We start from the raw sequence: 27,454 nt of genomic DNA, 5'->3' as shown, positions 1-27,454 counted from the left end.
CATATAAGTTCACATAAATTACATATAGAAAGAGCCTTTTAGTATGTTTAAAATAACTGAAATAGAAAATATCTCATTTTAGTGACAGATGTAGCTGAATAAAGCCAAGATTTATATTAAAATCAGACATCATGAATCATTCATCAGGTCTGATTGTCTGTTGTTACTGGTGCTTTGTGACTATCAATAGTGTCTTGAAACTAGGCACAATATTTTGTCAGTTGACTGCCAGAAATACTGACCTGGTATTCAGCTGAGAGGAGTCAGCTGTGTTCATACCTTTTAGAGTGAACCATTTATTTGCTAACATTTGAGAAGTACAGCTTGCTTTTTTTTTTATTTACTTTTTTTTTTTTTTTTGACTATTTGAAACTATTCAAATGTTTGCCAGGAGCATTGTTCTTGTCCCTGTTTATTATTTCTGAAATACTTAATAACATAAATAATTTTGGCTGAATGCTTTAAACATCCACTCTCTAAGGAGAAGGTATTTGGTGATGGCATGTGCTCTTTCTTTTCTGCAACGATGTTTAGGCTATGATTATAATAATTATCTTTATTACCTGATAGCTCTCTCTGGGATTACTGGGATTTGTGCATTGTCTTCGGTCCTTGTCTCAGTCTTGTCATTACAGTAGCAGCATTTCACACCTGAAGCATTTAAGCCTGTGAAATCGATTTAGACAAGGCTTTGCCATGTTACTCCCTTCTCTTCAAAGATAAGAACATCCTGCTTTTTAATTGCTTGTACAAAAAATGTGATTCAAACAGACGAGCTTTCTACTTCAACCAGAGGAGTGGAGTAACAGCTGCTGAAAGACATGTTACAATGACAGTCACCTCCCTGTTGCAAATGGATTTGTTCATGTGAATGGCACTGTCCTATATATTGTGTAACACTTAAATTTGTCATTTGAATACAATGCAGCAACCATAGCAACTAAGCTATTAGGATTCTAGTCCCTACATATAGTTACTTTAAGTTGCTATTTTAAAGTGAGAAATTAGAAATTACTTGTTTTACAGATTTTTTTATTACTTTTTCCCCCTCCCCACATTGCAGGCTGATCTCTGTGTCCCCCGTCTGAATGAAGGGGACCAGGTTGTACTGATTAACGGCAGGGATATAGCAGAACATACCCATGATCAAGTTGTTATGTTTATTAAAGCTAGCTGTGAGAGACACTCAGGGGAACTTGTGCTCCTAGTTCGACCCAATGGTAAGTGATTTGTGCATAAGAATAAGAAAAACTAATAAATCCACACCTTGCTTTCATTTTCTAAACCTCCATTTTGTGTCCTGAGATGGAGTGCTTAACGTTGTAAGAAAGAACTCCCTTCCTTGAAAAAGAGTTGCAGCGACACAATGTATTGTACAAATCTTGATCAATCCTATACTCTAAGGAGCTGTGCATAGTAATTGTTTAAAATTAAAGGGAAAGTCAGAGATCAAATATTTCAAACTGAGAGCTAATTTAAATCTAGTTCTCAGTCTCATTGATAAAAATACCCAGAAAGCTATACGGATAATGAGTGCAGTTTCTGAGGTTGCTGTTATTCCCTTAAGGAAAATAAAAACAAAACACAAATCAACAAAAAACTCCTCACTAAACACCTCATGTTTGGATGACTTTGGGAGGTCTATTATATGCAAAATCCTTCCATATACTTCTAAAACAATCCAGAACAGCTGGTAACATTTCTACTTGAGGAGGCTTAATAGAAGAAAGTGCTAGAAATGGAGTCTAAATAACAGCTTGTGCGTTATATTCATGAAATACCCCTCTGAAGCATTGCCAGCAGATGGTCACTGGATTTAATTCAGCTGCACATCTCAATTATAATACAGTTGCAGAGGAAAAAATAAAATGTAAAAAAAAAAATGTTTAGTGGGAATAATTGAAATTACTTTAGGAGAGTACCTCAGCCACCTCATAAACAACTTTTTCCTTAATTCACTTATTTGCACTCCCTGCTTACCTGTGCTCTTACTCTGTGTATAAGTTCTCTTGCAGCTTTTGTGTGCTTACTTTGTTTTTCAGATAAAGTTGCTGGCTTTGTTTACAAATTTACTAGAACAGTTCTTCTTGTGTGTTGATTAGCTTTGTATTTTGGATAAAACATGGTTTCACTAAGGGGAAATCCTGCCTGACCAATTTGGTGGCCTTCTATGATGGGGCCATGGAACTGTTGGACAGTGGCAGAGCAGTTGATGTCATCTACCTGGACTTGTGCAAAGTGTTCGACACTGTCCCACACGACATCCCTTGTCTCTAAATTGGAGAGACATCAATTTGATAGATGGACCACTCAGTGGATAAAGAACTGGCTCGATGGCCGCACGCAAGGAAAACGGCTCGATGTCCAGTTGGAAAACAGTAATGAGTGGTGTCCCTCAGGGATCGGTGTTGGGACTGATCTTGTTCAACATCTTTGTCGGCGACATGGGCAGTGGGATGGAGTGTGCCCTCAGCAAGTTTGCCGACAACACCAAGCTGTGTGGTTCGGTTGATACGCTGGAGGGAAGGGATGCCATCCAGAGGGACCTTGACACACTTGAGAGGTGGGCTGATGCCAACCTTATGAAGTTCAACCAATCCAAGTGCAAGGTTCTGCACCTGGAACAGGGCAATCCCAGGCACAGCTACAGGTTGGGCAGAGAAGAGATTCAGAGCAGCCCCGTGGAGAAGGACTTGGGGGTGTTGGTTAATGAGAAGCTTAACATGAGCCGGCAGTGTGCGCTTGCAGCCCGGAAACCAACCGTATCCTGGGCTGCATCAAAAGAAGCATGACCAGCAGGTCGAAGGAGGTGATCCTGCCCCTCTACTCTGCTCTTGTGAGACCTCACTTGGAGTACTGCATAGAGTTCTGGTGTCCTCAGCATAAAAAGGACATGGAGCTGTTGGAGCAAGTCCAGAGGAGGGCCACGAGGACGATAAGAGGGCTGGAGCACCTCCCGTATGAAGACAGGCTGAGAGAGTTGGGGCTGTTCAGCCTGGAGAAGAGAAGGCTGCGTGGAGACCTCATAGCAGCCTTCCAGTATCTGAAGGGGGCCTATAAGGATGCTGGGGAGGGACTCTTCCTTAGGGACTGTAGTGGTAGGACAAGGGGTAATGGCTTCAAACTTAAACAGGGGAAGTTTAGATTGGATCTAAGGACGAAGTTTGTTACTGTGAGGGTGGTGAAGCACTGGAATGCGTTGCCCAGGGAGGTTGTGGATGCTCCATCCCTGGCAGTGTTCAAGGCCAGGTTGGACAGAGCCTTGGGCGACATGGTTTAGTGCGAGGTGTCCCTGCCCATGGCAGGGGGGTTGGAAGTAGATGATCTTAAGGTCCTTTCCAATCCTAACTATTCTATGATTCTATGATAAAAACAGTTGAGTTGTAGAAGTGAGAAGTTGCCAGTTGTTTTTCTTCATGGTCATGGGACATCATTTAAACACAGGCTTTCGAACAGCTGTCTCTTACGTGTAGTAGAAGATGCATATTATTTTTCAGTTTGTTTATAGGCAGGACACACAAACAGCTTTGATAGCAGTATGATGGCATATATTAAAGCTGTTTTCTCAGGTGGTCTGCACATCTTGCCCTAATTACTGAAGCCTAAAATTGGTTCAAAGTGACTTAAAAGTCAAAATGTAAATGCAATTATAATTACTTCAGAGGCGTGATGTGAGAATCTGAGATTAGGGAGTTACATCAGAGAAGGTAGGGCATAACAAATTTTGATCAAAATTTTAGCAGTCAGCGATGTGCTTTCAGTTAAAATTACTATTAAACAAAAAATTTAATTTTTTCTAGTAAATGTGTATTTTTCTGAAGGAGAAACACTTGTTTATTTTGCTGTTTTAAACAAATGACGCAGAGTTTACTTTACTTTCCAAACGGCATGTTCTGTCAGAGTGTTCATACCTTTATTTGTTACAGCGGTCTATGATGTTGTGGAAGAGAAGCTGGAGAGCGAGCCTGACTTCCAGTACATCCCTGAGAAATCTCCACTTGATGGTGTCCATCAAGATGATAATGCTCTGAGAGAATCCATGATTCAGCTAGCAGAGGGGCTTATCACTGGAACTGTTTTGGCTCAGTTTGATGTGAGTACCTTGTTGTAGCTGTGTGCTACAGTTCCAAGAAATTATTTTAAGGAGAGAGGATTTCAATTAAATTTCAGTAGAGTCAGCATCTTGTAGCAGAACAACTGTCTTACACTCTCAAAAGAAAAATAAGAACCAAAAAAATCCAATCCTGTGTTGTATGTGCAAATTTATGGCGTAGAACAATCCTAATTCTAGTTTTTAGTGTTGTTATAAATAGCTTTATTGGTTACAGATTTTTGTGGTTATCAGGGACCTATGCTAATAAAATGCTTTCATAGAGATGAAAACTGAAAAATGTATACCGAAATGTGTTCTGTATTCAGACCTTTATTCCACATCTAAGTTACTGTAACATTGTCTTTAAACAAATTGTGACAACGTCTTCATAGTACTTTCTTTCGAAAAGCATTATTATGTGTGTTGAAGCTACTGTTGCTCAGTAGTTTATGTTCTAGAAAGTACCGCTAGGCAAATAATAAAGTAACAGGTCTTTTGCATCTATTACGGTCTGACCATTGGTTTTGTCTTTAGCAATTGTATAGGAAAAAGCCTGGAATGACAATGTCTTGTGCAAGATTACCTCAAAACATTTCCAAAAATAGATACAGAGACATTTCGCCTTGTAAGTATGTGTTTGTATTTGTGTTTTTAAAGTATTTTACTGTGGTTAGTAAGTAAGTAACATATTTCTAATTTTTATTTTTTCAGATGATGCTACACGGGTTATTTTAAAAAGTAATGAAGATTACATCAATGCAAATTATATAAATGTGAGTAGCATTTTTCAAAAAGCTGCTGACATTAAGTAATTTTGCACTTTTTCCATGAAATTGATTTTAAAGAAATAGTGCTTTCATAAATCTAGTTCTGACTAGAATGGCTGATAAACCTGTAGTCAGATGGCTTAAAATTTACTGTTGTTATACTTATTTGCTAGTGCTTTGTGGCAGGTGTTTTTATAAATGAATCCCAGAGAAAGAAAAAGCAGTAAGAGAAGCTAGCTCCCTCTACCAGAGGAATTAATTCTTTCTGAGTACTAATGTGGCAGTAGAGTTCAACATCAGTAACCTTTAATCTGGCACCACTTCCTTTTACATCTCCCCCACCACCCCCACCCCCCCTCCATTGTCAATAACAACAAAATTACAGCTACTTACTTTTCCTTTCTGGAAAACAAAACAGTGATTAAATGAAATTCCAAGATCAGCATTTTAAAAGCTAGTGTCAGAAACCCACAGAGCATGAAATGTTTGCACCTGAATTATTTGTCAATTGGTCTATCATTTCTTTTTTCAAATATTAATCTTGATTATGGCAGCAACATAACTGTCAGGTAATATGTGAAGTGTACTTGGATCTTTTTGTGTGCGAAGCATTTTGAAGGATTTTTATTAGTGCCAATCTATATTTAATAACTTGTAATAGAGTTAATATAGTTGATGCTTTTTTAATGTGTTAGTTACTAAACAGTAAATATCTGATGCCTGACTTCAATTTGCTGTAAGCATTAAAATAATTACTTTGTCTTCTTTTAGATGGAAATCCCTTCTTCCACAATAATAAACCAGTACATTGCTTGTCAAGGTCCATTACCGAACACTTGTCCTGATTTTTGGCAGATGACGTGGGAACAAGGCTCATCTATGGTTGTAATGTTAACAACTCAAGTTGAACGGGGCAGAGTAAGTAAAAGATTTCTTTAGTTCCATAGTCTTCTAAAAAATCTATTGGTAATTAGCCTTTAAAAAATTAGAGAAACATACTAGTATGACATGTAATATGACAAGGGGTAATGTTTTTAAACTAAAAGAAGGTAGATCTAGTCTAGATAAAGGGAAGACATTTTTTACAATGAGGGTGATGAAACACTGGAACAGGTTGCCCAGAGAGGTAGCAGATGCTCCATCCTTGGAAACATTCAAGGTCAGGTGTGTTGGGGCTCTTAGAAACCTGATCTAGTTGAAGATGACCCTGCTCATTGCAGGGAGTTTGGACTAGATGACTTTTGAAAGTCCCTTCCAACTGAAACCACTCTGTGGTTCTTCACAGAGGGCAGTGCATTCCTAGTACTGTTGCAGTGATGACTCTTACATTTTAAACCTTCTGATATTGTTAAAGTAGCTAATATTTAAACTTTGCTCAGTTCTGAAATACATTGAAGTCTTCACATATTTCTTAAAATATTTTTAGGCTTCTTTATTGTAAAGTAAAAAGCAACTAGAATTTACCTTCATAGGATTTTTTTTCTCTAAACTTCAAATGAAGGAACTCCAAGAAGTTTCTTCATTTTTTTAGATTAGTTCTTTGATACGTAGGAAGTTTAATTTTTTAAAGCAGCCTACCACAGCTTTGTATTGTTAAGATCCCATGCCTGCCTGGATGGCTGTCTTTAAGAGAATCCTTGAAAAGGATTCAAATCTAAGATTTTTCATAAAATGTTCTTCTGTGGCTATAAACAGTTGTTTAATCATATGAAAGAATCATTTTCCTTTAAATCATTTCCATACAAATATGTGTAAAAATAGAGTACTAGTAATAACATAATTAGAGTTATAAATTACTAAAAACAATTGTGTGTATGGTGCTGTAAAAGGCCTCAGGTGTATTTTGTGGTTGGTTTGTTTCTGGTTTTATTTTTTAATTTATAGTTTCTCCTTAATAGCTTTGTTTATTATGCAGCCCTGTCCTTTGGAGGCAGGCAAAACAATCAAATCTGGTCATATGCACAGTGTAATTCCAGAGATACTGAGTTTATAGTCTGGAACATTCACAGTAGCACTGTCTGGTTCAGTGTGTGGACAGATATGGCACTCTGGAATAAAGGTTTAGTGGAATTTCTCCACATTCAGGATTTCTTTTGAAGATGGATTTATGGTAGGTTGTGAGTGTTCTGATCAACTCAGACTATAGTTCAGCTCTCTGTATATATTTTAACTTTTAAATAACCATATATTTGCTGGGAGGTCAGGTCTCTAAAGATAATTAAAATAATTGAAGGGGAGTTGCAGCATTTTTAAACCATTTTTAGTGACTCAAGTGTTTGCATGATGCTGCCTGCTCCCAAATAAACATGATTAGAGGGAATTTCAGTACAAGTGCCCTTTGAGTTTTCTTTGCAGATCTGCTAAGAACAGACTTGCAATAGCAGTTCTCTGAGGTTCCCCAACCCCTTCAGTAATGATATTTGTGGAGTTCTTTGGAGAGCTGCTTAATAATGAAATAAAAGGACTTATCTGTCTTATACCCATAGGCAGACTCCCTGCTCTAAAGCTGATCATGAGGCTACTGACATCACTAGCCCACTGCATGCCGGGATGTCTCAGTGGAGCAGGAAGTCTGCAAATCTGGCTGCTCTTAAAGAATCGCCAGGTGGGTTGGAAAAACAAAAGTACACTTGAGCTGAAATGACCTCTGCAATTAGGCGTTTAAGCAATATATATGAAAATCTTAGTAGTTGAAGTTTTTATTCACATTTAACAACTTGATTGGGAGTCTTTGAAGTCCACCATCTGCATCCCCCTAATTTCTTGATTAGTTTAGCAACCTTTTGGGGGATTTATTGCCTTTTGGTTCTGGATTTTATTTTTTTTTTTTTTAATTTCATTTGTGCTTTTCCCATATAAAGGTGCTTTGAGAAGATTAGATTAGGATTTTGGAGGTCAGAAAAAATATAAAGCAGCACCTTTGTCACTCAAGTGTAAGATGGAATATTTATAAATATACTTTATTTTAAAATTGTAATGAAAGTTAAAGGCATCCATCTTCAGTTAAACTAACCTCAAGAGCCTGGTGCTTGTGTCCTCTTGAAAATAGAACCAGGAAATCTCCGTGATACCTTATTTTATTAAAGATAAGTAGGTAACACAGCCTATTTGGTAAGTAAAGTAATAGTAATTACAGAATTATCAAAATAGTCTTTAATGAACAAAGTTATAAAGAACTAGAGAGAATGAAAATAATACTCAGGCATCTTTAAAAATGTGTTTACTTTAGGTTAAATGCCATCAGTACTGGCCAGAGCCATCAGGAAGCTCATCATATGGGAATTTCCAGATTACTTGCCATTCAGAAGAAGGAAATCCTGCTTACGTTTTCCGAGAAATGACGCTGACTAATCTGGAGGTAAAATCATACTATATTTTTAAAGTATTAACCTGCGGAATCCTCACAGACTAGCTAAAACTTACTTAACCAGACTTCCATTTCAGCTTCATGGTATATCCACATAGAACTGTTTATTTCTAGAAGCCTATAGAAACCTACTTGTATTGCCATGTACTTATCTAGTATAAATTCTGCTCTTAGAATGATAACAAATCTTTCACTAGCAAAATGTCACAGAGTTTCAATTTCCATAATCATATTAATCAGGTTTAAGTCAGATAAAAGATGTATTGTTTGTCTTAGAAGTCTTTACTGGTGTCTTTCATGCCCTGGCCAAAGAAAAAGAGTAATTAAAGAAGTTGAGGAACTTGTTGTTCCCTTGATGTTTTCAAAACATGAGCCACTAGAGGTATTTCATTATTACAATTGAAGTTCTGTCTTTGTAGAGGCACACAGTTCTTAATAATTCCATTGTGAAGAGTATGTGTAAGTAGATGGAAGATAAATCCTGCTGAGAGAATCAGTTGGGATTGATGACTATATGTAGACAAAGACCTTCTTGAACATGCATTTCATGATTCCTGGGGCATCTGTAGTTTTCAGAGTCTCTCCAGCTAGCTTTTCAATCTCAGAAATGTTTGGAAATGAGTATCTCGTGGTTAGTTCATATACTCATTTCTCACTACTTGAGTTACCAGATGAGGTGCCAGCTTTACAGAGCTGCCTTTTAGTTAGTTTGCAGTTAAAAATCCTTCCCTGTGTCCTGTTGAGAAAATCGCTCATTTGTTATCAGCAGTGGAACCTCTGTAAATGATTCTGTGCCTAAAGGGTATTTAAAGTGTGGCTGCTCCTGTTCTTTGAAATCCTGCTTCTGCACTGATTATATGGCCTGTCCCCTCCACTAAACAGAGGCAGATTATATTTGTGATATTAAAGCAAGGGGCAAGAGAGAGTGGAAAGCAAAGTCATTCTGCATCTTATATATACACTAGATAAAATTAAGAGGTGCAGATAAAGCCAAACCAATGCTGCTGTTCAGGGTTTGAGGAAAAGCTTTTATGCCTGAAAGTCTGGTCTCTCCCTACCCCAGTTCTGTGATTTGATCTAGAAAGATTATACCTCTTTCTGTTAAATCTATTTTGTTAAAAATTTGACCACCTTCTTGTACATCTAATGTTCAGGTAGATCATTGGTAAGCTTGAACTGCTTTGCTATTACATGGCATATAATGCTTTTAACCCATTGAAGATGTAAGCATTTGCGGATTGCCTTTTTTGTTTTTAAGGGGGGGGGGGAAGGAATTAAAAAATCCAGGAGAGCAATGATTAGCAGTAATAAAGTGCTGTTAGTTGCCTGAAGCCACTTCTATTACAGGTACAAGCCACTGTAAATGTACCACTGATTATTAGTTTTTTAATTATTATTTTTTGCCCTTTTTTTTTTCCCCGAATTACCCTCGATAAACTTTGTGTTTCTGATTAGAAAGAGGAAAGCCGCCAACTAACCCAAATCCAGTACATAGCATGGCCTGATCATGGGGTTCCTGATGATTCTAGTGATTTCCTAGATTTTGTGTGTCTTGTGCGAAAGAAGAGGGCTGGCAGAGAAGAACCTGTTGTTGTTCATTGCAGGTATCCCTTTTTTTTTTTCCAACTTTATTAAATCATCAAACTGCTTTTATTTATCGTCAAATAGATTTTCTGTGATTTGTTGTAAATAAACATTTAATTGTATCTGCTTTGGGGATGGATAACGAGAACACAATATTTAAATGAAACAACTACCTAAAATTGTAATCGCGTCAATAAGCAATATTTTGAGTATCTATATGCATTGATATGTGCAGGGATTTTGTTGGGTTTGGGGGTTTTTTTTGTGGTTTGTTTACAGTTTAAATGCTTGTACTAACAGTCCATATAATGATTCAGGGAAATGACAGCAGATACTTAGGAACCTTTTCCTCATGATGACTGTTCTACAGAACTCCAGAATAGCTGTATAAATAATCCATAGCAGAAAACATGGGTGATATATGCAATGATCAAATAAAAGTCTTTCAAGTCTGCAGTCTTAGGCTGCATGATATTTTGATACATACATTAAGATGACACATTTCTCTTAACAATTTACTTTTGTCATGTATTAGAATTGCTCTTTTTCTCAGATTTTTATATACACAAAATGCGGGGGTTTGCTTTTCTTGTGCAGTAGTTTTTAATAGCATTTTACATTTGTATAGTAAATTTCAAAACGTTAATCCTTTAAAATACCTAATTAGTAAACTATAATAATGCATAATACCAAATGTCCTCAAATGAACATGTGCCATCATTATTATCATCCTCCAAAGGTTTCTGGTAATTGTAATATTCCTTATTCTGAAATAAGAAGGTAGGGTTCATTTCAAGAACATAAACATGGTTTTATCAGATCAGCCCAACATTCCAGTAATGGTCATTCCAGGAATTGTCAAATGACAGAAAGTGTACAGTGTATGCTAGGTATTCCTGTGTTTTGTTATCATCTAGATAATAGTGTGGTTTATAATACGATCTGTATAAATATCTCTTTGGAAATTCTGGTTAAGCGAATGGCTGAGTTAAGACCATCCCTCTTCAAGGGATTGACAATTCTGCACTGATTGGTTTTGCTCTGTTAAGGCAGGATGGAGGCTTCCAGTGACACAGACACAATCTTTCTAACCTGTGCCCTAATAGTGTGGGAGTCATAAAGATCAATCATGAGAATCATTGAGAAGGAAGGTCTTTAAGCGTGAGCTACACTCCAGACATGTTGTTTCATTTTCTGTTTTATTTTGTTGTTTTTTTCTCAGTGCTGGGATTGGACGGACTGGAGTTCTTATCACTATGGAGACAGCTATGTGTCTTATTGAGTGCAATCAGCCTGTTTATCCATTAGATATTGTAAGAACCATGAGAGATCAAAGAGCCATGATGATCCAAACACCTGTGAGTATCATAGTTGCTGTTCTGTGTTGCAGAAGAATAATTTGCTGGTATCTAGTTATGTCATTAGATGGATTTTTAATATACTTGCTGTTGATCATACTGCAAAGAGATCACCTTTACCCGGTGCAGATGTAGCCTTGGCTCCAGGCAGGAGTAAATTGCTAAGGCTACTGGAAAGTAGCAATTCTTTAGATTTTCTACAAAGAAAACTTGAAAAAAACCAGCGGCTGTTTCAGAGATACCTGGCAATTACTGTCAGAAAAGGCCAGTTTTCAGTACTGTAAAAATTACTTGGTGGAGACAGCAGAAGCCTAATTCCAGGTGTTAAGAATGGGAGTAGTATAAAACCTAAACATGAGAAGATCTAAGACATGCAAGAAAAACCTTCAGTGGTGCAATTCAGCAATTTTATATTGCCTTAGCTATAATGAAAGCAAGACTTAACTCTGCCCTGTAGTGACTCTGAAAAATAATGTTTTAAAAACTGTGTAATTCAATCTGATTGAGATATATCAGTAATTTTGAGTATATTTAGTCTAAAAAAGTAACTTGCTAGCAATATTCTTTTGGTGCTCTCTTCACATTTGGCATCTTAAGATGCTAGAATTTTTCCTGGATCTGTATATAACGTTTGGGATTTCTTGAGATAATTGTGATGTTGCTTTAATGTATTATATTTCAAAACTGCAAATGTTTTAGAACAGATTTAGAAACTTCTTATTTTTATCAGTCACGTGTATCTAAGTAGTTTGTGTTCTCATTTTTAGAAAATACCTAAAAAGGGTTAAAAGATTGAGTTGTGTTCTAAAAACAAAAGGCATGGACTCATGGTTTCTCCAAGCTATCCAGGAACCATTTCTTAATGCTATTCCAGCTAATCATTCCTGGGTTTTTAATCTTTTTAAATCACTATTCAGATGTAGAGTTTTACTTGTAGTATATAGCATTTAAAAAGAAAGTGTTTAGAAGGAGAAAAGGCACTAGATCCAGTAGCAACTCTCTCTCACAATTACCTGAAAGTAATTGAAGATACAGTTACTTGAAGGTAATGGGTAATAGCTTTAATGTCCCTGCTGCTGTTCCTCTAATCAAATTTGAATAAACCTTTTGTGTTCTTCAGAGAATATTCAAACTGACAAAAGTATATCTGGATCTCCATTTCTAGGTTTCTAGGTCGTCTGTCATTCAGTGCTGCTGTCCAGTATTCATGTTGCACTAGAAAAAAAGTTGTATTATTCAGCTAGCACAGGAAGGATGAGGAAGGTTGTAATACATAAAAAATAAAAATAAAAAATAAAGGGTGGCTCTTGCTGTTTGTGATGACTATACAGTATGAATAGCATATCTCTCTAGCATACATAGAGAGGAAGAGAGTTTTATTAGTAAAGGTAGGAAGTGCAATGGTAAGGGTTTTAACTGTAATTTTTCATACCATGTGCTAAATATCTTCTGGTCTTCTCATTTTTCTGAGAGAAACCAGAATTTTCAAGCTTCAGTGAGATGCAGGTGCTTACTGCGTCAGAGAGAGAGGGGTTAATAAAAGACTTGAAGTGGTTGGCGTTTTAAGATTTCATAAACATTGTCTATTATAATTTCTCCTTTGGTGCTCTTCCTGATTTGTATATCCTGAAAGATTCATTCAGTGTCCACAAGATGGCCCTGTACATGGGTGTCTGCTGTCTGTACTATGAAAGGAGAGTTCAGAGTCTCCTTCAGGAACCATTGGAGGCAAAATAAGTATTTTACACAAATATGTATAAATTTAACTATTTTAATATACATGCAACAGTAAACAATTGTTCTATTACTAAATCTGTGCCCATTAAACATCTGACATCAGTAGTGACTGCACAAGGAGGGATATTCCACAACACTGAAAAGGCAGGCATGCTGGCTTTCTGACCAACATACGCACCATTATGCAGTGTTCAGTGTTGGTTGTGGTGCTTTACAAAACAGTGGCTTTATTTCATTTTATTTTCATTATATTCTAATTTGATTACAGTTGAGAATTTTTAACGATTGTTTGATAAAATACCTATATATATTAGTGGCCTCTTTGTATGCCGGTGCAAGACTTGAATACATTGCAAAGTTAGACATCTAACGTAAAGAAACTGGAGTTCTGGTTTTTTTTTAAACATGAAACAATTTTCTTTTTTATCAAATCCTGAGAGGGAGGTGCCAGTAACATGCCAGCACTAATCTAAGAATGAAAAAGTGCTTTGAAAATAAGCTTTTAAATTCAAGTGCATGAAAATCTCAGGTCAGTGTAACTTCAGCAATGAAGTGAAGAGCAGAAAATTACTGAATAGGTGATGTTGTAATAATAGTACTGGTTTTGTGGGTATGACTTTTGGTATGTATTTCAAAGTGCTGTTCATCTCATTCTTCTATTGAGAAACAAGATGTTCTAATATAAAGTCCCTGGTTTGTGTTTCCTAAACTCACTTTGAAGCTCAGTTCTTGGACCATCAAGAGAATGGGATGGGGAAATCTTAGAGGCCTTTTCTGCTTCCAGATGACATGGTTCAAGTACATTTCTTTTCAATTTACTGAATCTACTTTCCTTTTCAGAGTCAATACAGATTTGTATGTGAAGCTATTTTGAAGGTGTATGAAGAAGGATTTATTAAACCTTTACAAACATCACTGCATAAGTAAAGAGCAAAAAAAACCCCAGGATATCAATTGAGGAATCCTGTCCTCTATAATGAACTGGCAGCATTTTTTGTGCCATAATACTGCTTGCAGGAAATGATAGTGAAGTACAGCAAAGAATTGACAAAGGACTTTGAAAACTTCAGCACTGTTGCACTTTATGTTGAAACAAAATCAGTCTCTGAAACTCTTCTAACCTTCATCTGTTCGAAGACTTTATTTTCGTGCTTTGCTCCGAACAAACCATAAACTGAAAGAACTAATTATGTTCAGGGTAATCTACGATATTTTGTTGTAGTGCCATATACTGCGCTTCTGGTTGAATTGCTACAAACAAGGCTTGGAATTATTTCACTCTGTTTTACACCCATGTCTCTTAAAATGAAAAAGAAATGAAAAAAACACACTAAGCCATGGTCTTTTTCCAGTGCTAGGTTTATTTACTATGTACAGACTCTCACTGTTTTGTTTTTTACAACATTAGCAATATTGCCGTTACTAGATAGATACACACTGCCTACTGATGCAGCACACTTTGTCCTACACCCTTACTAGAGACCAGCTGGTTGTTAGAGGAGAGCTGGCGTCTGTGTTAACCCAGCAGTAGCTGCATAATGCCCACTTACCAGCATCTTGTACAAAATAATAACAATAAAAATATAAAAAAATAAACAGCATTTCTTTGACACAGCTTGTGTGTCATACACTGGTGTATTCTGATTCGTGTGACTTAAGATTACGTGATGGGAACTAGTGCATGCATTATGTCTTAACCCCTTAAGTGCCTTGAGACTTACAGCGTACATCCAGTGAAAGGCACTCACGATTCTGTGGGGGTGGTATTGTCCTGTCATATTTATCTTAATGGGTTCACATTTTAAAAAAGGCCCTTGGTGCTTGGAATGTGTTACCACAAGGGGTCATGGAAATACCATTCCCTCTTTCTTTATACAAGTACCTGCGTGCTACTCTCTGTAGCGAAAGCTCTTTTGCCAACTTAATGAATGAGCATTGTATGCTGCTGTGCTGTAATTATGTGAAAAATCTGACACATTCCTTCATTCCTTCCAACTAGTAACTTACTAGCAGCTTACTATGAAATGCTGGTAGGGTCATTAGAAGCTGATACTTTCTTTTATCCTTTTATTGAGAATAGCTGTCTTACTTGATTAGAACATAACTTTTTAATAGCACTGATAATTAAGTTGAACTTACAATCAGATGTGATTTAATTCCATTATCTGCTAACCAATTACTTGTTAAGTCCTCATAGTTGATTTCAAGCCATGTTCGTACAGGTCTGCCTTTTATTTTATTTTATTTTTTAATTGTTTGGTTGGGGGGAAGGGAGGAGAACACTATGAAGTTGTCCCAGAACTTTATTTTAATTCCATAATGACCCCAGTCGCCTTCTATTATGCTTGTACAAAATTGTTCCAGTTGAATATGGGTTGCTTCTTATTTATGTAGGTAGCAGATTTGTAAGAAATGTCTGTCTGATACAGTATCTGAGCTCATTCTAAAGATACATAAATGTCCCACTTTTAATATTTTTCCAGTATAGGAGAAACCAAGTCAGAAGCAAGGTATCCAGTGTAATGTACTGTAAGAAAAAAATCAGTCACTTCTTTGATTGCCCTGTGACGACATAACTCTGTGCCCTCTATTTAAAAGTTCTAATTTATTGTATTGGTTTCCTGAAAATGTTTATCCAGTAAATTTTGTTGTAAACTATATAGAGCATAGAATTAAAATGGAAAGTTCTACGCTAAATAATTTTTAACTATTGAAGAATTATATTATATAATATACTGTGTTCTATGGACATTTGAAACAGATCAGCTATGAACTATTAATGAAAGGGGATTCAGGCAAAGTTAAATCCTGGCTTAGGACTTAGTAATAAACATGAACCACAATGCCAAATGGAAGATAGAGTTTTAAATATTTTTAGAAAACAAAATCATATTAGATGGCCTGTGGCCCTGTTACTTATATTTCTAGATTTGATGTTTAAATCAATATTATCCCTCAGTGAAAAATTAATATTACAAGAATCTCTGGATCTGATAAACTGAAAAAGAGTAACAAGGTAGCTTTAATCTCGGTTTTATTTTAAGCCATTTGCAACAAAAGAAAACTCCTCTTTAGAATTCTTCTTTAACTTTCATGTGACAATTATTAGCTGAGATACTGGCTAGTTGGAAGGTTATTTTAAGCTCGGCACTTAATGTCTAAAAATTAAAATAATTTATCCATTATATTGAAATAAATTTTCTTCATAGTCAAGTTCTAAATTAAAATAGCATTTCCCGTGTATTCTGAGGGAAATCAGACATGGGAGTTTATAGCAACATTGTATACTGTTGGTATGTCACATATTTAAATATTCCTATGTAAAGTTGCCAAAGCAGTTTGAGTTCAAAAGACCCATTTATACCACAATTAAGTGTGGAATATTTATTGGTTGTCTGTCATTACTGTTTTGATTACAAACACAGGCAAGAATAATAGCTCTCTTCAAAATCTTCTTCTGCACTGGCTTAGGTGAATTTGTAGTGTATTAACTAGTGGCACTGGAGAAAAAATGGAACAAAGTAACTATTCTTAGATAATTGGCCATCAGCGACTCAGTGGCTTTTTGGCTTCTCCAAAGTCAGGATAGTGGTAACCAAAAACTGATTGGGAAAGAGAATAGCACTGAAGCCTTCCTGCACCATAAAACTTTTGTTCAGATGTTTCTACTTGTTGTGGTATAAATGGCCTTTAAAATATTTTTATATGGCCAAAAAAAAGCAAAACTGCTAAATATTTTACATTGGGTTATGAAGGTCTGTATCATCCTTAAGAGTTTTTTAAAAAAGTTTTTTTGTATGTTTCGTGCTGTACAAAACATGAATGTATCTTTCAGACATAATGACCTATAGACCTAAACGTGATTGGTGTTATGACTGTTGGATTTTATGAATAATTATTTTCATACCATTTGATTAGGAAAAATGTTGGGTGGGTGTGGGAAAGAGTATGTTTGTAACACTTCCATGATGCAAATCCAGTTAAGGGAAAAAAAAAATCATTGTAAATAAGAGCAATATTATGACAATTTTGTGCCAATGTATAATGTTAAGACTTTTGTTTTCCTTTTAGGTTGGGATTGAAAACTACCATTACCATCTCTGGTTTAAAGTGTATTAGAAGGGTTTTTTTGGTGGGTTTTTTTTTTTTGTAGAAAGACCTGGGGCTCTACTGGGGGCTTTAAATGTTCGGGGGGGGGCTTTTTTTTTTTTTAATTTTTTTGCTAAATATGAAATAAGGTACAGGTATTGTTTAATAAACCACCTACAGATTGTCAGCCAATCCGCTCTGAGAAATACTGCTTTAGATTCTTCAGGTAACTGAGAGCTGAAGAATTCATTTATCCTGAATTTGGAAACATTTGGTATTTTAAGTAACTTGCAAGTCTTAAGCAGTAAAATACTGCTGTTATGCATTTTATTTTTATATATTCTCTCCCAGTTATGAAAAAGCCTGATTTTTTTTTTTCTCACTACATTTAATGCTAGCTGATGTTTCTTTCATGTTTCTCCGTTAAATCTTGAAAGCTTATGTCCCATATAGATAAAGCAATAACACTTCTTTTAGAATATCTGATTACAGTCTGGCATACCATCTATTAGAGAAAGCAGTTGGGAGCTGGCATTAAGGAACGTGAGAGTTTGTTATGGAACCCATGTAGCTGGCAACTTTCCGTGGAGACCTTCCAAAAAGCTTCGTGGTACCTGTGGAAGGGCCAGAATGCAGCAGACCTGCTGCAGTTGCGCTGCCCAGGGCAACGGGAAGTAGGGAAGGTCTGGCATAGAGATGCTGGAGCTCCAGGTATGCTGTGGAGCTGAATTATGTGGTATTTTTATGCTTCTGCAGTGTGTGTGCAGGTGTGTGGGTGATGTTTGATGGCTCAGGGAATTGGCATGAGCATGAAAAACTCTACAGATCCACCAATTTCCAAGTAAAAGCAGGTCTTCCAATATTTATGCTGTAGTTTTGACCATAGAGCCACTATTCAGCCAGTATTCAAGACCCTCAGCCCTTTATCAGTGAGGATAAAAGGAGGGGTTGGGTTATGGTCCAAATTAAAATTTTGCACATTTATACTTCCACAAAGTACAGGAGCGGTACCCTCTAATGTCAGTTGTAGTCTCTTTGTAGCTCACATTTCAGGTCCCAGGTTGGCTGGGTGCATTTGCTCATTTAAGTACCCACCTTTTGCCTTGAAACTGGAAAAGTTCTTTGCTATTTAGTGCTGGGGTCCAATATCAAAGTCTGGTAAAAACATACTCATTGGTAGATGTGGATCTTGCATGAAATTGCAGGGATTATAATTAGTGGTGATTGGGTAGCTGTTATGAGGGGAAAATAGTTTGTTTCAGTGTAACTGTTCTGTCCAGTCTCTGTTACCCCACTGCAGTTATAAATTGAAACCCATTGGTTGTTTGGGGTTTGTTTGTTTGTTTGTTTAGCAGTCTGCAAAGGAGGCCAGTTCGTTATCACTGGATTGTACCTCTGTGCTAGTTGCTACCACTAATGTGCATCTTCTCGGTTCATAGGGCTTCTCCAGCTACAAGTTTTAACTGGTGCGTAAGTTTTAAGCTCTGGCTGTTGGCTGAGGCACATTTTGCTTGTTGAGAGCACAGTGGTAAGAATTTGAGATAAATCACTTTAAAAACATGCTGAAATTTCCAGTTAAAAAGATTTGGACTTTTTGATTTCTTCGAACCTGTAGCCTCATTTTAAAACAAACAAACAAAAAACCAAACCACCACTGAAATATCTATCATTCTAGTCTGCTAGAGCATGAACTATGGTTTCACGGGCTGGCTGACAGTTTGTTGGTTGTGTTATTTCGTATTTAGCAAGCTTATGCATTTTAAAGGGTAGTTTTTTTCAAAGTGTTTTGATGTTTGAATAGTAGCACTTTATCTCATGCTTACTACTGACTGAACTATTGGACAAAATAAATTGGGTATGGAGAGAGATGCTTAATGGGTTTCTGTACAGAGATGATTTGGATTACACTCTGGTACAAATGTTTTCTATTGTTCCAACCATTTCTGGTTTGTTGCTCATGCATTTCTGAGGGACTTTCAGAAAATAGATATTAATATTTCTATCATGTCAATTTTCCTGTCTTAAAATGGTGCAAATAGAAACTACAGGGTACTTGTAAATGTATCTCTGTGATCTCTCTCAGCTAGCTGCAGATTAGCTATGTTTACTGTAAAGGTTTCTGCTAAGCATTATTTTTAACATTAGATCACCTGGAAATCAGTATTTATTTTTTTTTTACTTATTTGAATTTTGATAACTAAAGATAATGCACAACAAAGTTTAAAAATGTTGTCACCCTTTTACTCTTAGGCCAAGGGCCTAAGACATGAGTGAAAGGGTTAAACAGTTTACATTAAGCTGTTGTTTTCTCTAACTAAAATATATCCACGAAGACTAGGCTATAAACAATCCAGTGCAATTATCTCAGTACATTGGGGCACCGCAGTATCAACCCATAATAATCTTACAGGAAAATTAAGGTAGGAAAACAAAAGTTTTACTTTATCCAGTGTATCTAGATTTGTTTTCCATTTGCTTTGGTTCATTTACTAGTGATGCCATTTTAACCCATCAATTTGGCAGGGCTGTTTGTGTAAGGTTTGGGGTTTTTTCTGTACCAGGTGCTATACTATATGTATATACAAAGGGAAGAACATTATTTAGATCACATTAACAATCAGATGGTGGCAATATTTTTTGCTAGTTACTTCTGGTAATTAATTTGCATTTCCAGGTGTGGCTTTCAGTTGCCAAATTTCATCTCAGTTTCATACTGCTGAATGATGGACTGCAAGTGTGATCATCTCAGAGTTGACTAGCTCTTTCGTTGTTTAGACTAACTCCTGTGTATCTTTAGTAATGTTGGGGGGTGGGAAGGTTCTTCCTATAAGTAGACTTTTGCCTATAAATTTGTTTAAAAGCACATGAGGGGGAGGAAAAAAAACAAACCTAAATGCAACATCTTGGCTAAACAGCCGGGGTCATTGATCAAAAATGATGGAAACTTGAAATTGGTCAACACTGGACAATGTAAAAATAAATTCAGCTTTTGTCACTGCAGCTACTGTATGCTTTAAAGGGCCTTATGTATTTGTCCTCATTTTGATAAAATGAAATTTCTTGCCATTAAAATGATACACTAACTTCTACCGAAAACCAGCAGTTCCCAGGATAAATATGCTAATTAACATTTAACAAGTCTTGTTTTAGTCTTAAGTAAAATTTCATTCTATTATGTGAAAAAATGCTGTTATGCATATTTTGTGGATATATTTAATTTCAGTTGACAGATAGTTGTCTAGGTACAGACTTGAAAATATATATATAGTTTACTTGTGGATCTTAATTGTTTAATTGCAAAATAAAGATGTGCTTTAGTAATTTAAAGTTTTAATTTTTTTGCGATTTTCTTGGTACTCTTCACTCGCTTTTGCTATACTACTTTTATACATTTCTGGCACCAGATAATGTTCATCTTGTGTTTTACTTTTTGGTATCATATGCTGTAAATAGAGCCCTATGGATTGAGCACTAGAAGAGGATGCTAAATTATCAGGAATGAAATTACTTGGGTGCAGAAGAAGCAGGACATATCAGCCAAAGTTTTTTATCTGAAAATATATACTGCAGTTTTTGCTCTACTGGAAGCATAACTCTCTTTTATACAGTGAGTGTTTTGGAGACTGTTTTTAACAGAGATTGTAGTCTCATCACAAAACTGAGGGTGTGAGGAATACTGATATGAAGAACAAAAATTCCAGATGGAAGTTTGTGATGAAATATTTGCTGCCAAAAAGCAAGGAGATGTTCAAAGCAAAACTAGGAAAAAATGATGAAAGGTCTTGAGGCAAGACAAAAATCTCAGGAGGGATGAGAGTCAAAGAGACGAGACCCCCCGCATATTGTCATAATTTGACTCATTAATGCAGATTTTTAAAGTGAGGACAGGGTGTTTGGACTTGAAGTACAAAAATATAAACTACTGGGAAAGCATTCAACTTAGTAGGAAGAGATTTGTTTAAACTGGAATAGAAAGACTGAATAGAAAATGAGTCATAGCTACCACAGTTGCATGTGTGATACTTAGACTGTATCTGAGTAGCAAATACTGAGGAAGTAGATTACATGAAGAGTAGCAAGAGGCTGTTGTGAAGTAGGAAGAGCAAGAATGGGCAAAAAAATCTTTGTGTCATTGAAGCTACAGAAAGGAAGCTGCGAATAACGGAGTTCTTGGTGGCAACGAAGGGAGCTTGTGAGTGACAGAGTGGAAAGAAGCTCAATTTGAAGAAATAATTGAAGATGGGCAGAAAATGTAGGGACAGCCTCTGAGAATCACATAATTCTCCAGAATGCTTTGTCTAATAGGAAAATGTGAATTGGTGTAGACTTAATGTCCAGGAGCTATTATTTTTCTGACGGAGATCTCCACTAAAAGCTAAGCATCCTTGTTATGCAAATGATTGGTTATTTGGTATGCACTGAGAATTCATCAGGTACCTGAAAGCCTCCAAGATAAACTATTTTTCCCCTTTAAATATAATAAGATTGTTTCCTGTGGGAACTTTATTATAAGCTCCTACATATATTTCATGACAGACTACCAGGAGCAAGCCTAGTCCCTGCTCCTCTAAATTCGCCCATTTTGTGATTTATGTTCCTGGGTAAATAACCAGGCACAAACCTGGATCTTGCGTTTCCCCTAAGCTTGTCTTCCTCCTCCTGCTTGGGGCAGGAGAGTATTGCTCTCTTGTCAACCCCGAGGTGCTAAAATAACTGGTTTAAGGTTAAATTGGTGTGTTGCTTCAGCAGCAGATAATGGGCAAGTCAGCAAGTGACATCAAGACAAGTCGATGTATTGGGCACTGGAGCTGATTTTGCCCTAGCAATGTGTGTTTCATTATGCCAGTTCCTCTGTGTGGAGGTGAGTGACCGGTTATCTCAGCTCGGGCTTTTCACTGCTGAGTGTAGAAAATACGGCGTTACCGCTAGCAAAAGTGGTCCCGTTAACAAGCCAAAGTCTGTGCTTTCCCAGGCTGCTAACACAGGCTGGATTCCCAGTCATCCTGGGATTTTGAGGGAGCCTGGAGCTCGTTTACCCAGCGCAGGGTCACCGCTAGCTGGCACTGTGCTTTGCGAGCAGTTTAAGTTGCCTTCCGTTTGTATTGCCTTTCCTGAGGTTTTCTATTTGGAGATCTCAAATAGCAGCTTAAGCACAAGTATTTATGTACTAAAAAAAATACGGTGAAGTGCAGCCCTTTGCCATTGCTGCGGTAATGCCAGCGAGCGGGGCTTCTCCCTGAGGGGGAGAAACAAGCAGGAAAAGCGACCAAAGCATACAGAGCGGTGGGACAAACTACACTCGCGTTTTCAAAGTACGGCAGTGCACAAACTGCATTTCGCCGCCACACTCTTGTTCCAGTGTGTAAACACAGTGTTAGCTTGTCGACGGTTCTGCTTTATTTGATCCATTGCAGCCATCATCCTGTCGAGCGCGTTTCCCTGAGCGTTCCCGTTGGGGACTTGCTGCAGTTTTCTGGCCGAGCCGCTGAGGGAAACTTCCTACCGCGCCTTAGCAGGAACGCCAGGAATTTCGCGGGATGGGTCCAAGCCGCCCCAGCCCCTCACCAGGAAGCGCCGGTCGCTGGCGGCCTTCCCGCTCCCCACGCCTCGCCGCGCGGCGGGGTCCGGCCCCCCTCCCCTCCCGGGCAGCACGTGGACCGCGCCGCGCCCGCGGCGGCCCTCCGCTGGGCGATACCACCTGGCTCGGGGCGGGGGCGTCTCTTCTCTAGGGCGATCCGCCCCTTTAAAGGGGCGATGGCCGCGCTGCGCGGCCCGGAAAAGAGCGCGCTCTGCTGTCCGCGTGCCACGTTCGCTCCCTGCCGGCATTCTCCTTGATCTCCGCTCCTGCGCCAAGCGGGAGCGAGCAGCAGCGGAAGCCGCCAGGTGAGTAAGCGTGGACGGGAGGAAATGGGCCGCCAGTCGTTGCCTGTTTAAGGGCCTCCCACCTCGCTCCGCCATGTTCGGAGGCCCGCCCCCTCCCCGGGGCTCTCCCCCGCCCCTGCCCACCCCTAGGGCCTCGAGGAGCCGCCGCGGGGACGTGCTCCCGCCGCCCCGGGCTCCGCCGCTCCCGCCGCCCGGGCCGCGGGACCGCCCGCTGCTACAGGTGAGCGCCGCGGGGAGCCCGCTGCCACCTCCGGCACGGAGGGACGGCGGCGTCGCGCCGGTGTCCTAGCGGCCGCGGCGGGGGAGGGTGCGGGCGCGACCCCTGAGGCGAGGCCGCCGGGCAGCTGGGGCCGGGGCCGGGGCGTTATGTAAGGGCAGGGGCTTGGGGAGGGGGCTCAGCGGTGCGGCGGCCGTTCCGGGCCGGGCTCCCCCGGCCGGGCAGCGCGGGGTTTCGCCGCGCTGTGCTCTCGGGCCGGGTTGCGATCCGGGGAGACCGTCCGGTTGTTAGGGCTCGGCGCTGACTCGCCGCCGAGCCCCGGGTGTTTGCCGCGGCGGGAGGCCGCCTTCCCGCGCCGGGCGGGGAGCAGCGACACGGGGTCGCCGTGCCCCAACAGCGCTCGGCTGTCCGTGCAAAGCGTCTTCGTGAGGGGCCCGGCGCCAGCGCCCCTGCACGGCCTGTAAGCCAGGTGCTGGGGCAGGAGGGGTCGCCTGCAGGTTTCTTTCGATGGGAGGGATGGAGTGTGTCAGCCAAGGAAACAGCTGGGGTCCGTAGCCCTTAGGTGCTTTCCAGCTTTGAAAGAACGTCACCGCCTCGTTGAGGAGTGCGGCAGCGTTGGTGTTAATGAAAGCTTGCAGTCAGTTGTATGAGATCTACACAGTTGCTGTTTTTTCCCTAACGTACTTACAGATTGTTCTAAAAATCATCTTAACTGCCATCAACAGTTTGAACTGAGTTTTGTTCAAGGTAGCCAAAGACCGGGTGTCTAAAGAAGTGAAACATCTCTTTGGATCTTTAAGAGTTCTTTATCAAAGTCTGGCATTTTTAAAGGACTTTAAATGCAGGGTATTATTTTTCTTCTCTGAAAAACTGACATGTTGTTCTTGCTCTGTGGATTTTGTAGCAAAGATGCTGAGTTTTTTCCGACGAACCCTTGGACGGCGGTCTATGCGCAAGCATGCGGAGAAGGAACGGCTAAGAGAGGCCCAGAGGGCTGCAACCCACATCCCTGCAGCTGGGGATGCAAAATCCATCATTACTTGCCGAGTAGCGCTGCTGGATGGGACGGATGTCAGCGTGGACTTACCGGTACGAACAATGCAAGTCTGTGTTTAAATACTTTTGGCTTGAGTCAATCTGATTGTGCCCTTTGCTGTTTACAAGTTAGTTAAAGGCACATCTGTTTGTCTTAGCAACCGACCCTGTGACTTGATGTCCTCTAAGTTATTGGTTGTAAAAAGGTTTAAAAAGAATAGTTAACTTTGTTGTTGTTCACTGAAACTGGAAGGCGTTATGTTAGATGTCACTGTCTTATGCCTTGAATGCTTTCTAATGTTTTAATGTAATTGTTGTGCCAAAGCTCAATTTGGAGGGGTAAGGTTTCAGATGAACTGGATTTTCTTTTCAGTGAGCTGTGTATATATCTTAAGAAGAAAGGTAAATCTTTAGGTGTAACTCTGTTGAAGAAGAGGGATGAACAGAAATACTAGCAGCAGCTTGCTGCGTTTTGTTTGTTTTGATTTTATGTCAGAGATGGATGCAGTTTTTAGCGCTGACTTGACAGGGGAGGGGAAGAGAAAAATTCTACTTCCTTCCTCTCCTGAGGGCAGACTATATAGCAGGGAACATTATTGGGAGTGAGGTGTTAGCCGCTGTTTTGCATTTCTAAAGCTCCCTTAATATACACGTGTCTGTTCTGATCTGCTTAATTACATACCTGGTTTTGGCCAACAGGATGAACAGTAGCAATAGAAGTGATGGGCTCTGTTTTTTCGTTAGCCTGTGTTCTAGTTGTTAGTGACATGTTTTGAGCTTACATAGCTGAGTTAGGAAACTGTGCATCTGCGAGACATTCTGACTAGTTCTGTGGGACTTTGGCTGCAATAACAGTTGCGCTGTTACTGAAGTTGCTGTAAAGGGTGCGTGGAGCAGCCATTCTTGAAATGGCTTTTCTTTCCTTCCTTTCTTCTTTTAAGCACAATTCTAGAGCCCTATAATATTAGGTAGTCTGAGGAAGGCTCGGCTTTTTAAGAGTATTGAGTGGTGGTGTTGACATAGCGGAAATAACCCTTGTGGTATCCAGAACCCCAAGTAATCTAGAGTGAAAGAAGCAGTTTGGTGTCTTTATTTGTGAAATAACTGTATAGATAGGTGTTTATAGAGGGCAGTGAAACTAATTTGTACATCTCTCAAACAATACAATGAACATCCAGTGCTGCTCAGTGCCCGAGATGTTTGATTTGAGGCCAGGAATGCATGCAAACACTTTATAGCAAGAGTTACACTTAAAAAGTACTCAAGTTTAAATTGGTCTCCACATAACCAGAGCAGTAATCTTTGGAGCTGGAGTTGGCTCTGTAGGCAAATTCCTGGCGCCTCTAACAACATTTCTAAGGCTTTGAGGAGCATAAATTGAACCTGAAGAGGTGTCGTGACCTACCATCTGGACTATAAAACTTCGATCAGGGTACAGTAGTGACTATTTATTTCTGCAGGAAACTTTTTCACTCTTTCTTTTTTTCTTTTTAAGCTAGTAAGAAGCCTTGTCTGTGGACATCTAAGTTATGAGTAACAGAAACAAGCATGCTAAATCAACATAGCTAGATGCAGTAATTACAGAGCATTGTCAGTGTACCTGACACGTACCAGTTCCTTTGGTGATTAAAATACAATAAATTAAGAGTAGGTTAAATGTTTCATTACAAACTCCTTAATGTGTTTGTTCTTATGTCTCTACTTGCATTGTTCATATTTTGGTGTTGACTTTTGAAGAGGAAGAGAAAGTGTGGGGGAGAACAAGAGATGAAGCGGTTGGTACCAAATCCTAGCAAAACAACACTGCTTTCTAGATTCTAAAGCTAAATTAAATATAGATGTGTGTGTATAGAAAGACGTTTTCTATAAGGTTGGGGTTTTTTGTTTGTTTGGTTGGTTTTTTTTTTTTCTTATACAGAACCTTTTCCTGAGAACCATCATCCGGTATGTTTGAGCTAAACACCTTTTCCAAGACTGGTTCTGTTACTTTGTTGGCAGTAGATTTGGTTTAAAATGAACTCTTGTTATCTCAAAGAGGTGCCCTCAGGTCTATCAGTTCAGTTGTGTATAGTCTGTGAGAATGTTTTCTTTAAAAAAAAAAAAAAAATTAAAAAAAAAAAATATATATATATAACAGAAAGTGTTGCTTAAGACTGAATCGCTTTGCAAACAGGTTAGTTCAAGGCCAGAGAAAGAGTCTTGGCAGGACTGAATGCGGAACCTTTTTTAATTCATGGCTACATAAATACTTTTCAGCAGCATAAGTTGTTGCTGCCACAGGAAGAAAAGATGTTGCTTTTGTTATTGCGTTTGTCCTTGTGTTCGCATACCCCTTGGCGGAAGAAACAGTTTCTTGGCAGCCAGGCAGTAAGCGAAGTCAAGAAAATGCTGTGGCTGAAAATAATCAGTATAATTTTGTTATGTTAGTTTCCAGCTGGAGTGATTCTCCAATCTGGTTTCCCATGTGCCTCCACAAATGTGGTGGAGAAACAGTTAGAGGCAGCATCAGGCTTGTGCTTGGTGAGCTATACCCTACAGTGAATCTCCTTCTGAAAGAGGAGTGTTCTGGAGTTATGGTCATTCATATAATTGAGATTGCTGAATTTCTGCTTAAATGTAAAAAAAAAAAGGAGGGGAAAAAACCCCCAACAAAACCCTAAGGAAACCACAGGGAACATTGTCATGCAAGCCAAACATGTTTCCAAGTCTTTAAGCAGCACAGGCTGATGTTTTTGCGAATATTGAAAATGAGACAGAAGGGACATGTTGTAAATGATGCAGTTGAGATTTAATTTATTAAACACAGAGCCAGGATTTGAGCAGTAATTCTGCTTTTTGTCCGCTGATCTTATCTCTGGTGTCTGTCAAGCCACTTAATCTATCTGCTTTTCTATTTCTTCTGTTGTTTTTAATTACAAAATTGCCCGACTTGAACTGTCAAAGCTACAGTTCTATGCAGTACATAGACCTAGACTGGATTCTTTTTAAGAAACTACTTATTTTGTAGCAATGTCAATGACTGAAGAATATCAGTGTTATGTATACTGTTTACTGTCACTTTGGTATGTTCAAAATGGGAAGCATGAAGTTCATGGGAGTTATCAGTGTTGTTCTGGGGCAGATTGAAAAGTTTGGGGGTTTTATGTCCCCACCTTCATCTCAGATTCAAAAGTTGTGTTTTCACCTGTTTGTTTTCGTGGTGTTTTACCCTTTTTTGAAGCTTTATGTTTGTCCAAAAGTATTCAGTGGTTTTGACAGACTTATGTGCTTAGTGAAACACCAAGAAGCTTATTATTCCTTTTATCTATGAAAAGTTTTTGTAAA

General features: G+C 38.8%; 2 protein-coding genes across 10 annotated transcripts in view; both read left to right on the top strand.

Annotated features, from left to right (window-relative positions):
- The window catches only part of PTPN4 (protein tyrosine phosphatase non-receptor type 4), a 116,758-nt gene extending 97,758 nt beyond the window's left edge, over positions 1 to 19,000 (top strand). For 4 of the 9 annotated variants that reach the window (XM_030487428.1, XM_030487432.1, XM_030487429.1 and 1 more), the window contains 9 exons: positions 1,064 to 1,220; positions 3,927 to 4,093; positions 4,628 to 4,718; positions 4,805 to 4,866; positions 5,632 to 5,778; positions 8,090 to 8,218; positions 9,683 to 9,831; positions 11,034 to 11,169; positions 12,803 to 13,439. In XM_030487428.1, the coding sequence (XP_030343288.1) occupies positions 1,064 to 1,220; positions 3,927 to 4,093; positions 4,628 to 4,718; positions 4,805 to 4,866; positions 5,632 to 5,778; positions 8,090 to 8,218; positions 9,683 to 9,831; positions 11,034 to 11,169; positions 12,803 to 12,961 (1,197 nt within the window). In that variant the 3' untranslated portion in view covers positions 12,962 to 13,439. Of the gene's footprint in view, positions 1 to 1,063; positions 1,221 to 3,926; positions 4,094 to 4,627; positions 4,719 to 4,804; positions 4,867 to 5,631; positions 5,779 to 7,346; positions 7,466 to 8,089; positions 8,219 to 9,682; positions 9,832 to 11,033; positions 11,170 to 12,802; positions 13,440 to 13,746 lie in introns of those variants that run through there. The other 5 variants (XM_030487431.1, XM_030487430.1, XR_003991573.1 and 2 more) reach the window with 4 other exon arrangements.
- Positions 19,001 to 22,979: 3,979 nt separating this feature from the next.
- The window catches only part of LOC115608518 (band 4.1-like protein 5), a 40,916-nt gene continuing 36,441 nt past the window's right edge, over positions 22,980 to 27,454 (top strand). Inside the window, exons 1-2 of the mRNA XM_030487433.1 lie at positions 22,980 to 23,098; positions 24,000 to 24,184. Of these exons, the coding sequence (XP_030343293.1) occupies positions 24,005 to 24,184 (180 nt within the window). The 5' untranslated portion in view covers positions 22,980 to 23,098; positions 24,000 to 24,004. The remainder of the gene's footprint in view (positions 23,099 to 23,999; positions 24,185 to 27,454) is intronic.

Source organism: Strigops habroptila, chromosome 5 (assembly GCF_004027225.2).
Source record: "Strigops habroptila isolate Jane chromosome 5, bStrHab1.2.pri, whole genome shotgun sequence".
In the NCBI taxonomy this organism is placed as follows: Eukaryota; Metazoa; Chordata; class Aves; order Psittaciformes; family Psittacidae; genus Strigops; species Strigops habroptila.
Note: the sequence above shows the minus strand (reverse complement) of the source record. Positions and strands in the feature narration are given on the sequence as shown.